Source organism: Exserohilum turcica (genome assembly GCF_000359705.1).
Source record: "Exserohilum turcica Et28A unplaced genomic scaffold SETTUscaffold_3, whole genome shotgun sequence".
NCBI lineage: Eukaryota > Fungi > Ascomycota > Dothideomycetes > Pleosporales > Pleosporaceae > Exserohilum > Exserohilum turcicum.
Window position 1 is genome coordinate 556,388 of NW_007360136.1, and position 13,172 is coordinate 569,559.

The following is a 13,172-nucleotide window of genomic DNA, read 5'->3' on the forward strand; positions in this document are numbered from 1 at the left end:
GACAGCTGATAGCTTGCGATTGACGGAGGCTGTCTCTGATCGTGGCTTGGTACCGCGGAGGCGTCGTCGGAGCGTTGTTCGTGGAGCGTCGTATAGCATAGCAGCTTGGCGCTGGCTTACAACACGTTTTTCTTGAAGCGCGCGAGATGCTAGAAGAACTCTACCTTCACGAGAAGTCTGTACAGAGCGTTGTTGTCGCGGCATAGTGGTGGTTGTGGAGAGTATCGCGTCAGGTTTGGTGGGGTGGGCCACTTACTGATGTGGGCCGCTTACTGATAAAACACGTTACACAGTCATTCTCCCATGTCAACTCACGTGACCGACCGACCCGCCTCGCAAATCCGCCCTCCCGCGCCCGCGCCCGCGCAGACCATGATAATTTCCCTACGTCTGACATGTTACTTGACAATTTCTTTCACACACACACACGAGCGCGCCATATCCAAAAGACCCGGTGGCAATTTTTATTTGTTTTATCGGCATCACCGGCAGGGGCCAAAAAAGATAATAACACACACGCGGAAACTTCATACATGCTATGTCTGAGATGAAACACATACCATGTCCTTTGCTGTGGGCTGTGGGCTGTGCCACGCATGCAAGCCGACCATCTGTCCGTCCGTCCGTCCATGTGTGTGCATGTGCATGTGCATGTGTATGGCAATGATGATGATGGTGGTGGCGGCGGCAGCAGCAGCTCTCTCTCTCCCATATCCCAATTCCCATTGTTCTCCGCAAAATGTGGCCAAAATGCAGGGTCAAAAGGGTACATGACATGACATGGTGAAGGTATGCAGCCAGCCCATTCCAGCACAGCCCAGCACAGCCCGCCAGCCAGCCAGCCAGTGCAAGTGCAAGCAGGCAAGCAAGCAAGCAGGCAATGTGCAAGCAAGCAGGTGCAAGAGAGCCGACCCGCGATGCGATGCATGTCAATTACTCGGCAGGCCCTTTTTTGTTGCAACAAGGCAGCATAAAGGCGTGCACGCACACTGCACACGCCCGCTTTGCCTGCCTTGCCTTGCCTTGCCTTGCTTTGATTGCCTGCTTGCTTGCTTGCGTGCAGGGGAGCCAAAATTCAAGGGTTAGGGTAGAGAAACATGTTGGCTGTTGTTTCGCGACGGCCAGTGTTTCAGCTGCATCATGTGTTCGCAGCAAGATTGCAGCTTGGAGGAGGGGGAGGGGGGGTTAGGGCAGGGCAGGGTAGGGAGGGGGTGGGAACTGCGCGAACCGCGGGGGGTTTTTTTTTCCCACGGAAACCAAGCGTCCTTTTTTTTTCTCTCCTGCCAAACCATGTGTTTCAGGGTTTTAGCCTATCTTGGTTATTTTTTTTTCTGCATTGCCTTCTTTCTCAATTACTCTCGCTCTTCCTCGGCCTGGAGCTGGCTGATTTCGGGGTTGGGTTCCGGAATTAGCCGGTTCACAAGGACAATTTGTTCCCAGTTCAGAATGAAAAAATAATACAGCCGACGTGTGGGAAAAGTACGGGTTCCTTTGACCCACCGCACAAATTCCGCAAATGGCAGCTCGAAAATGGCAGTCTTGATATGCTTTTGGGGTCAACAAAGTCAAATCTTGGATGCCAATACAAGGCGACTGGGGCCAATGCATGGACAAGTGCCTCATGCAACCCCGTTGGAGGGCAGAACCATGCGAAGAGTCGGTGGTTGGTAGCCGATGAACGCCGTGTCGGATGCGGAGTCAAGGCGCGCAAGACGTAATGAATGATGCTAGCCTGGCGTCCAGTTGCAGAGCGGCCATGGCATCCGGTCCCTCGAGCTCGAGCTCGCACTCGAGCTGATGCCATGGTTAGTATGGGCGCTATGTCCTTGTACCATGGTTCGCATTCTGCGAACGCAGCCACTCAAAAACCACGACACGGACAGCATCTTTGCACCGCTAGATTCCGCTAATGGACCGTTAACCGCGAACACGTACCAGGCGCGACACCTTCTCGGCCCGCAATGCATGCAGAGAGTTTCGTGATAGATCAGCCCATCTTCCCAACCACCCCAGCGCGGGCTAGGATGGCTGGTCGAGCAAATTTGATCCTCGGTATGTATGTCGGACGGAGCTGGAGAAGCCGGAGCATCTCTGTCTGAGTGCGGGACATTGTTGACGCGTCGCTGGCAATTAGCACCCATTTTGCTTACACGTAGTGCGGGCTAGAGCGTCATGGTGTGGTCAATCTGGTGGGTAGTCCGATGGTATAGCCACTGATGCATCGACTCACCAAAGCTAACTCGGCAGGAGCCTTTTTTTCTCTCTCTGACCTCGTATATACAGGTAAGGCCGGCAAGTCTAGACTACACGCCCACTAGGCTAAACGGGGCGTCTTGGAGGAGAAAAGTGGATGCTTGTGCAACACGCAGCGCTCGCTATTACGCAGCGTTTCGGAGCAAACGCCTCGAGATGCCTATCATCGATGCGTCCGACGAGTATTGGATTCCAGTATACACCCAACAGAGCCGACGGTTGTGATTTATCCAGGCGCCTCTACCCATCTGGCGGGTGGCAATCCTTGCACGGCTGGGGTGAGTCAGGCGACTTTTTGGCAACCTATGCTTGCTTGCTTGCTGTACATGGCATGTCATTAACACATGGCATAATTACGGCCTCGAGTTTGCAGAGAGTCGCTTGTCAGCCGGCGACGAACAAGTCTTGGGACGAAGACGGACATGCCAATCGAGTGAATGGCGTGACCATTATCGTGGCCCTCCAGACGTCGCCGAATGCGGCTAGAGCGGCTTTGCGTGTGTGCGTGCTTGCGAGCCGGGTCGGTACGGCGGTCGGTAGCGCACACGTCCCAACTGAAGTTTGACAGTCGACATGTGCCAGTGCCAGTGCCAGTGCCAGATAGAATTTCCCAAGTCCTCAGCCACACGTTGTAGTAGTAGTAGTAGTAGCAGCAGCAGCAGCAGCAGCAGAAGCAGGCGCAATGGCAATCATGCCGCTCACGCCATGGGCGGCCAGCCTGCAGCGCACCCTGTAGCTGTAGCTGTGGCGGGCCGCCAAGGCGACGCACGTAAAGCATGTCGGGCGGATCATGCGCAGCCTTGACGACAAGCGGCTCTGCTGCTGGTGCTGGTGCCGGTGCTGGTGCAAGATGGCAACCTGCTTTTCTGGCAGCCGTTGCCATGCTGCGTGGTGACGGAGGCCGACCGCAGAGCCAGCCTCTCCGCGCTCGCATGCCCACGCCCACTCCCCCTCATCGGACAAGTTGGTGTCGATGCAAGTGCAAGGCGCCGCCGCATCTTGCTGCCACTGCCATCTGCCGCCATCTGCCATCTATGTACTCTGGCGCTGGGTCCGAGCCCAGACGGCACAGTGGGGCAGTGTAGGTGTACAGCACACCTAGCCGATGGAGGGCGTAGATTGATTGTGCGTACCCTGCTTTTGATGATGCCACGAACAAGAAAAGAAAGGACAAAAAAAGGACGGGAAGAGCGGTGAAGGCATGGCTACGTCTGAGACGGAGTATTGGGGGCGGAGGGGGAGGGAGGGGGGTGTGCGAGGGTTTCCGGCAAAGCGGGTAGCTGCTTCCAGCGGACAATGAACCCCTCACTTGGATTGTTTATTTGTTGAACTTTGTTGAGGGCGTGGAAGAGCATGTGGAGTGGGCGCAGAAGGACGCTAGACAATGCTGCAACAGGCGAGTCGTCGCCAGAAGGTGACAAGGGCGGGCGGAGGGGGCGCATGGAGGGGGGGGGGGAGCGAAGCAAAGGGAAGGGAAAGGGAAGGGAAGGGAATGGGAAGCCAAGGGAGCTGGGGCTGGGGCTGGGGGCGTGAGTGTGAGTGTGAGTGGGAGTGAGCGAGAGGGAGTGGGGCAGAGAAGCAGAGCGAGCCATGGGTATGCGAGACCGGTGAAGGGCTGGGCCGGCCAATCACGCGGCGGCGTTGAACCCCACGAGCTGCACGGAGCGGGCGTGGCTAGCGTCGTCCGTCGATATCCCGATAACGGCTCGACTGGCTCCTGACGTGGCCGGCCGTGATTGGCAGGCGGGCGCCTATCTGGCGACTCCAGCGAGCATGCGACGCTGATCAGGATGGCCTCAGAGGCTCGAGAGCGCGCTGCGTGCAAAGGGCGTGACAAGTTTCCATGTATCCATGACGGCTGCGCGAGCTCGACTCGTGGGCGCTGTCAAGTGCAAGCACCGGTCCAGGCGCCAATTGCGGAGAAGGGGCGCATCGGTGCGACGGCATGCCACCAAGACGCCCGCTGCTGCTTGCTACCCTCTCCTCGCCGCCGCCGCCGCCGCCGCCGTGCTCTCCTTCTCTGCGTCGCAGCACTTGGATCGGGTCCACGATCGCATCCTGGGCCATGGAGGGGCTGTGGCTTGGCGCCCACGGCGCAGGGATCCCCTACATCACACGCATATGCAGGCGCGGCTCGCTGCATACGAGCTCTGGCCAGTCCGAGGGCAAGAGCCCGCCCAAGCGTGGCTGCATTGCGGGATTGCCTCACGCTGCAGGAACGTTGGTACGGGCGTATGAGCGACCGCCGGAGACTATCTGCCATGTAGCCAGAGAAACAGCGCGACGTGTGTGTGCATGCAGCGCGCGCGCGAGAGAGAGAGAGAGAGCGAAAGAGAAAAAAGAAAAAGAAGAAGAAGAAGCGGCGGCGGCGGCGGTGGCGAGTGTCTGTGTGCGTGGTCACTGTCAGAAAGTCTGTCAGATTAGCCACCACTCCCGGCCGTGGGAGCACGCGCCATGCAGCACACACTGCCTGGCCATGTAAGGTAATAGTAGAAAGGTGTAGGTGGCAACTCGCACTCCCACTCGGGATGCACACAGGGCCGAGTTTGCGTATAGACGGCACCCGAGCCCAGATTGCGCTTTATTGCCAGTTGGACAGCCAGCGACACAGACCCCACTGCACGAGAACGCAATCTGGTCGACAAGGTCAGAGACAAGCACCACGCTGCCACGCCCACGCCCACGACGGCTACAGCACAGCAGGAGGCGCCCTTGCCTGCCCGGAACCCTGTCCGAGAGTATTGGGAAAAGGGAAGAAGCTTCGTCATGTGCGGGTGCAGAGAGCCCGCCATGGCCTGACTCGCTCCACGTCCTCCCCCCATCCGTCAGCCTCTGTGTCTATTCTGGCCCCCCCCCCTTCGTCCAGCCAGCCAGGTAGCTGGTCGCCAGCACCTCGCCAGCACCAGTCCAAGCACACACGGGCGCGGGCCTTTCTCCACGATCCGCTCCCACATCGCGCCGGCTGCGATGCACTGCACGTTTATTTCCACCTGTGCATATCTGCTAGGCGCCCTAGTCCACGCGGTCGCCGTGTGACTGCGCCTCGAGCAAGAAGGACTTGACCGCACTCGTTGCGCTTTGCACACCCACACCCACCGTGATACAACCCGGGTCGCTTGGGTGCCTCGTCATACCTCTGGCCTATGGCGCATTCCACACACACTAGCGACGGTACCACCGCTCTGTAATCGAGTTCCTGGCATGGTCTATCCACGCCGCACCGCCCGTCACCTGATGATGCCATCGACTCCGCCCGCCCTCTCATCTGATGCCGTCAGTCGTGGTACCGGCCGCCGACAATGTTGCTCTCGACCAAACTTTGGCCGCCCCCATGCCAGTCTGGAGCATCACGTAGCAAAAGGGTTGGCTGGGGTCGAGGGGCGAGGGGGGGGCACGCCAGGAGGGGCACGGCGGACACGGCTGGATACGCTTCCAGTGACTAGCCGGCCATGACACGGAATGCGAACACTTGGTTTGGCGCCTGAGGCGACGAGAGGCATGCCAACTGTCAAGTGCATGGTCTGCTGGCTGTTGCAGAGGTCGAGGCTGTCACCGTTCGCATGGTTGGTGCAGGGATCAAGGCGGACTCTCCCGTGCGCCGTGCTACGAGTCCCGTGATGCGGTACCCGTCCAGCGCGAGCGAGGGTGAGGGGGGGGGTGGCGGGCTTTGTCTGGTTCTCTTTTTTTTTCTTAAAATATTTCCCAGTCCCTACTGCGGCCACGGTGGCGTCTCTGGCCGTATTGCGTCCATCTGGTCTCTTGTTTCAGCCGGCCCAAAGGGACGCCCTTGTGCGACTTGGGCCGCCGCCTTGCTCGGGGCCACGGGCGTAGACATGCCGACTGCGAGACACGGCCATGGATATCCAGCGTCGCAGTCGCACCCTCTCTGGCGATGCGTGGTGCGGGTGGCTGTTGAGGACCAAGTGCGAAAGCGTGACCGAGGCTTGGCTTAGCCGCGTCGGGCTAGCGCGGCCAGCGCATCTACTCACCGCAACTAGCACGCGTCCTATCAAACCTTGGGGCGTCCACATCCAACGTCAAGCCCGTGTTACCGTCGGCACGTTTGTCAGTCGACTCGAGGGTCGAGTGGATGGCTGTGAGCAGCAGGCGCGAGTAGCCATGGACGAGGGGGGGGGCGCCGCGGCGCTCCAGTCGTGTGCCGTGTGGCTCGCCTGGGGGTCTGGTCGTCGCCATGGTCCGCTGACATGACATGGCCGTCGTACACTGTCGAGATTCCACGTTGCACACGCTTCACATGCTCGTTACATGTCTTGCATCGGCCGGCCGTCGAGTGGATGCCCTCGTGGGGAAGCAGATAGACGCTGGTCCCAGGCTTGGGTCGTGGTCCAGCAACGCCTTCGACTACCCAGCCAATCAGCGCGCGCCCGAGCCCAGCGCCCAGCCGCCTGGCTGGCACGGCCTACCGTCCGTCTATCCCGCTCGCGCTCGGGGCGCATCCCTGCGAAGAAGGGCTGGATAGAGGGCCATTTGATTTAGCCTGTGCTAGGAATGGCATCCGTCCGCGATGACGATGGTCCATATTGTTATTATCGGGGCTTGCTGAAAAAGAAAACGTCTTGGCCGGCGCGTCTGCTCGAGGCCGGAGCACCGAATCCTGTCACGGCCATGTACGCACAGTGGAGGGATGACGGCCCTCGTCAGCAGCAGCAGGAGGAGGAGGAGCACCACCAGCACACCTGAGCGTGCCGCGGCAGTTGAGCCTGTTTCAGAAGGAACGTGGCTGTCCGGCAGTGCTGCCAGATTGCTTCTGCTTTTTCGTCTCATTGCTCACCACATACCAAGTGTCCCGCTCTGACTCGCAGCCGGGGACAGAGAGGGCAAATGGTGGCGTCGTGGCGGGCAGGGCAGCACCGAACAGCCGACGGCCATGTGTGCTGTGTGCTGGTGGTGGTGGACGACGGGCGTCGTTGAGATGGGCGTCGTGTGGTGGGCGCTCCGCAACAAGACGGTCCGGCGCCGCTTAGTCAAAGCGCAGTTTGCAACGACTGTTCCCTATCAACTCAGCTTAGTTTGCGTGCGGCGGTGAGTGTGTGAGGATGTGTGTGAGAGCGAGACTATGTGTAGTGTGTGTAGTGCGCGTAGTGCGTGTGTAGTGTATACAGTGGGAGGGAGGGGGGGGGGACTATACTTGGAGACGGCGTGGTGGACATGTTCGCGGACTTGGTTGCGCACACACACACACACACACACATACTCTCTCCCACCCACACTCATTCACTCACGCACCCACTCACACATACACACACTCACACACACACATCGACGCATCGACCACATCGACACAGACACAGACGAGCCGCTGCGAGCACACAATCTAAATTCACATCGGGCCAGGTGGGGGGGGAGGGAAAGTGAGGGCACGATGGCATGGGGGTGGCCCGGCTTGCACACACACACACACACACACACACCACACCACACACCCATACCCACACCCATACCCACCTCACCACACACCCTCTCTCACTCACACCTCACTCCAGCGTGCCAGCAACAAACCCGCGAAAGGCAGGCCGTTTCGCTGCGCGGCGCACAGACGGGCCCATGGAGCTTGCTGACTGGGCTGATCCGCCGCCCGGTGCGGTTGACAAGGGCGCGCCCAAGTGGAGAAAGAATGCTGACAGGGACAGGGCTGCCAGGCTATACCGCGACGATTATGCACGCAAGCGAGCGGGCGACTGTACCAGCCATTGCCCAGGCGAAAGAAAGCAACGCGCGCACGACAGATCCCATCCATGTCGGTACAGCAGATCGGTTGGCTCGAGTGGCCATGGAGCGTCAGCCTGGCTGCCTTGGCCTCGTCTCCCTCGCTCCAAGCCCTCCATTCCAATTCCCTCCCTCCTTCGCCTCCCCACTTGGCCTTGTCCTCGCCCCCTCCCACGCCCGGCCAGGCGCCCCAGGGTACTGCGCTCCAAAATTAGCGGGCGCCTACTTTTTTTTTCCTCGACCTCGCCAGACCGTGTGTGTGCGTGTGTCGCCTTCTGAGGCATCGGCTAGCCTCCCGATGGCCATGACACGGCTGAATCCACGGGCCACTGAGCGCGGCCGGAGATATTTGACGCGTACGCTCACACACTCACACTCTCACACGCGCCCTCGCTGCCGCCGCCGCTGCTGCAAATTCGCTCCGGCCCGCCGACGCAGCTACAGCGCGCTGCCTCGCCGGAACAACTTGTCAGCGACGCCCGCCGCGCACTGATGCCGTCGAGGCATTGGACGCGCCGTCTTTAGAGCCAGCGGCCGCTTTTGGGACAGACTGCCGTGCGGGGCGTGCGCTGCTCGCCTGCCTCGCTCTTGCCCTCTTAGCCTGCCGCCTGCCTGCTGTCGAGCGCGCTGCACACAATCCTGCAGCATTGCCGGCGAGAGAACGACTTCCCTTCTCCACTCCCAAACCAACCCTCCCACCCCGTCATCGTTGCGCCGCTCCCCCTTCGCGTCTGCTCACAACTGCACCTGCGCCTGCGCCTGCGCCTGCACCCACTGCAACAGCTGCAAACACCGCCATCACCACCACCAGCAGCTTCATCAACACCCCCCAAGAATTGGTGAGTCTCCTCGTCGCCCGCCCCTCTGCCGCCGCCGCCGCTGCCCTCCACTGCGCGGCCACCCGGACTCGCCGCCTGTGTTTCCCGTGCCCTCGCCTATCCGTCGCCTTGTCTGGTTGGGCCCAGCAGCGCTAGCATCAAAGTCACATCCCAACCACCTCCGCCTCTAAACCTCCGCCTCCCCACCGCAGTCTGCGAAAGAAGCTCTTTTGCCCGGCCTTTCCTGTTCACCTCTCATAGACCGTCGGTTCCTCTCCCACACCCCCCCCTCTCCGCCCTCCCCCTCGCTCGCTGCCCCTGCCCTCCACTCGCCGTAAACTGACGCGTGTGTGCGCGTAGTCTTTTCTTGCTGTTGCAGCCGCTATCGCTATCGATACCAGCTCGACCCGCATTTAACGAAGCGCGACGACGTTACGACTCTTTACGACAACCTCGCCCACCCACCCCTGCAGCACATGTTCCCGGCATTGGCAGACATCTTGAGCTATTCTTCCACGTCGGCCTTCGTCCATTCGTACCTTTGCGTGTTTTGAAACGAGCGCCAAAAGCATTGTCAACTACCAGCTCTTCCCTGCTTTACGACCTGCAACGACGTAACGACTAGCTTTTCGGCACTACAGCATTGTTTGCAGCCTTCACCTTCGTCCACAAGCCTCCCGAGCACATTGGCTTTTCTGTCACGTCTGTTCGCAGCCGAGCCACCCTGGTCAGTAGCTCCCCCATTTCACCTTTTACCACGACCGCCGTCAGCACCACTGCACCACTGCATGTTTTTCCCCACTCTGCCTCGTGCCACTACACTCCCTCTCTTCTCCATCGATCCGTAGCCGCCCACTCCCCACACCAGCCGCTCAACTTGGCCCTTGTTTGCACGCTTGTCTGGCCGCGTCTTTGTTGGCCCGCTGCTGCAGTCAACCGATCTTTACCCTCTCATTCGCAAGCAAACAACTAACTTGCGGTGAAGATCATTCGCTCTGTCAACCTTGCACCGTCTGCTTCCATATCAGCGAGCCATCGTCTTGTCCAATACGTGCGCAGACGCTGCAAAATAGTGTGAGCATCCATCGCTTGCACTCTGCACACCGATCCGCTCGGCTATCTCGACAGCTGACTCGAGGATTCTCGCGGAGAATTGCTCGACGCTGCACACCCACAACGACGCTCTCGAAACCACGTCAATACCGTAAAGCTGGAGCTCCCATCAATCTCGTCGGTCCACGCCCGCGGCCCAGTTGACACTTGGTACCCATCCCACTACGCACTCAAACCTGCACTATCGAGCGAACGCCTGCCAGCGCTGCCCCAGATTCAGTCGCACCCAAGCGCATCCTCAAACTCATCCTCGCCCCGCAGTGATTCCATCCGTTCGGGTTCTCTGAGTGGTGGAAGCGCTAGCTCCAACACGTCCTACGCCGCGTCGGTCACCGGCAACACCACGGGCTTCAAGACTCCCTCGCCCGAACACACTCCCCAATCCTTGAGCAGAGACCAACAGGCTTTGAACGCGCAGTCTGCTCAGAGCTCTCCGTTTGCCACTCAGGACGGATACGGCTTTGCTCCCGGAGGCTACAACAGCATGAACCAGATGCAATCGTATGCTGACGTGCATCAACCCCACATGGCTACCGCTGCTCACGCTCCAGCTTCGGCTCCTCCATCAGGGCTCTCGCATTATTCCTACCCCCCACAGCCCTCCATGATGCAGTCCCAGCATCAGTACAACCAAGGTCAGCCCGGATATCCTTCATACGGCTACCCGGGCGGAGTGCCTTCGCAGATTCCGGCTTCCTCGTCAATGAACCCGGCCATGGTCCCCTCGACACTGCAACTACCAGGTTAGTTTTTTTTCCTTCCCTCGCGTCTCCCATGGTTACAAGGCTAACGTTTTCTAGCCATGTCGTCTGGTGCACCTGCATCATCACTACCTGGCTCTCAAAGCTACCAAACCCAGACTTTTGACCACACGGGCCAAGTTGCTCCCCCGGGAATGAAGCCACGTGTGACTGCCACACTATGGGAGGACGAAGGCAGTCTTTGCTTCCAAGTCGAGGCCAAGGGCGTTTGTGTTGCACGTCGTGAGGGTAAGTCTGCATTGCTGTTCCTCTGGAAAATCACCGAGTTTGACACCTTGTAGACAATCACATGATCAACGGCACAAAGCTTCTCAACGTTGCAGGCATGACACGAGGTCGACGAGACGGCATTCTCAAGAGTGAGAAGACACGTCATGTCGTCAAGATTGGTCCAATGCATCTCAAGGGCGTTTGGTTAGTTCTCCACGTCATTTACTCTTGGTTGAACAAGAGAAAAGAAAACTAACACGGTATAGGATTCCCTTCGAGCGAGCCCTCGAGTTCGCCAACAAGGAAAAGATTACAGAGCAGCTGTACCCTCTGTTTGTCCATGACATTGGTGCACTGCTATATCATCCGTCTAATCAGACGAGGTCAAGTGTAGGAAGCGCTGCCATGGCTGCTGTAGACCGCAACCGAAGACCTGACCCTATGCAGACTCACCAGCGATATCTCTCCGGGCCGGCGGCATCGCAACCCCCATCGCTACACCATCATCACTCGATGAGCAACCCAATTGGCGGTGCCATTTCTCAACCCCCGCACGCCATTCAGCCTCATCCTTCTTCAGGTCGCCCTGGCATTGATCGAGCCCATACTTTCCCCACTCCCCCCACAAGCGCTTCGAGCATCATGGGCATGGGTAATCAAGGAAGCTCTTACGAATGGAGCGGTAACAACGTTCAGAACCCCCAGGGCGGCCAGCCGCTATCCATTGACACGGGTCTGAGCAACACTCGCTCTGTGCCGACAACACCTGCGAGCACGCCACCGGGAGCTGTCCAGCAGGGCATGTCGTATGCATCTGCGCAGAGCTTCGATGGAACCAGGCCTTTGTACTCAGGACCCCCCTCGCAGCCTGGCCAGTACGCTCAAGGACAGCCGATGATGGGTTACCGACAGGACGGCTCTTACCCAAAGACGGAGATGGCGCCGCCATCGCGCATCACCGAGGTTCCCGATGAGGGTGATGTCAAGCAACCTGACGGCATGATGCCTCAAGGTCACGAGCAGGTTGCCCCGCCCCCACAAGGCGGCGAAAGCGAACATGAACATGGCAACGAGTACACACACTCGAATGCCTCGTACAACGGCAACCGCGGGCCGTACGGATACACGCCAACCGGTCCACCAGGAGCCATGCACCCGGATCACCCTCACCTCTCGCCAGAGATGACTGGTTCGCCTCACCAGAACGGCTCCGGGCGTGCTACGCCCCGTTCAGCTGCCGCTGGCCAGCCGCAGTGGAACTCGGGGTACCCCACTCCACAACGTCAAGCACCACCTTCTAGCAATCTTTACAACGTAATGAGCGACCCCCGCGGTGCGCCCAACGGTAATTCGGCCCATGATGCCTACCAAGGGCCTGGCGCTGTACCCCAGTATGCCACGCAAGGATACCCTCCGTCGAACGGTGTAAACTCGGGTAAACGTGGTCGTGACGATGAAGACGAAGACCCCTACCGCCCTGACAGCGTTCAAGGGGACGACATGAGCGGCCTGAAGCGACGCAAGACGCTCGAAGGCGGCGCTGTCGGTGGCCCCTACGCCGACGCTACTCCTGGTCTCCAACGTGCCCACACCATGTCGGCTCAACGGGCTAGACGGTAACCGAAGACTTTGCAGACATTGTACGGGTGGCCAGCTGCCGTTTTTTGGCTTAGAAGGCAGATTTTTGCCTCGATATTCAGCGATTTCCTGGCATCAAGCGAGCGATCTCTTTCACAAGCATCACAACATGCCCACGGCGACATTGTCGCTCGGCGTCTCTTCAACCATGACGAAACTTGCAGAGATTGCGTGCGAACGCGAAACTTCGTTCTCTTAATTTTCCTTGTGTCTAAGTTTCCTTGATTTCGCTTTCATTTCTCATTTACATTTCAGCAACTCTCGGCATTCACGACTTTAACGACCATTTGCTTCGTGGAACTGCTGGTTCCAACCCACACCGTGTCTTGAGGCTTGTTCTGCCCTCAAGACACACGACTTGTGCACGCGGCATTAGCACGTGCAAGTCTTGTACATTCTATAGTCGCTTTTTTGTTCTTTCCTTTCTGCCAGCTCGGGGGGAGGATATGGGGGAATGTTACGGAGGACCGCCGCATTGCCACGTCAGTGAATTCCCCACTCGACATGGGCCAACTTTGACCAGCGTTACTATTGAAAAAAAAAACACGTACGTGGTAATGCGATGGGACGTCGTGAGTAAGGCATGCTCGCCGCCCCCCCTCGTGCTTCAAGATGAAGGGCCCGCCATGTAGGACGAAAACCAGGGACGCAC

The 13,172-nt window shown here is 59.0% G+C and overlaps 2 protein-coding genes across 2 annotated transcripts; both read left to right on the forward strand.

The window, feature by feature from the left end:
• Positions 1 to 3,029: 3,029 nt before the first annotated feature.
• SETTUDRAFT_31889 (uncharacterized protein) lies at positions 3,030 to 3,338 on the forward strand (the record flags this gene model as incomplete). Its single annotated transcript, XM_008028786.1, has 1 exon — positions 3,030 to 3,338. The coding sequence occupies one exon, from the start codon at positions 3,030 to 3,032 to the stop codon at positions 3,336 to 3,338; it is 309 nt and encodes a 102-aa protein (XP_008026977.1).
• A 7,099-nt stretch (positions 3,339 to 10,437) lies between these two features.
• Positions 10,438 to 12,502, forward strand: SETTUDRAFT_91357 (uncharacterized protein; the record flags this gene model as incomplete). Its single annotated transcript, XM_008029031.1, has 4 exons — positions 10,438 to 10,654; positions 10,712 to 10,900; positions 10,954 to 11,086; positions 11,149 to 12,502. 4 exons carry the CDS (start codon positions 10,438 to 10,440, stop codon positions 12,500 to 12,502), a joined length of 1,893 nt encoding a protein of 630 aa, XP_008027222.1.
• Positions 12,503 to 13,172: the final 670 nt, after the last annotated feature.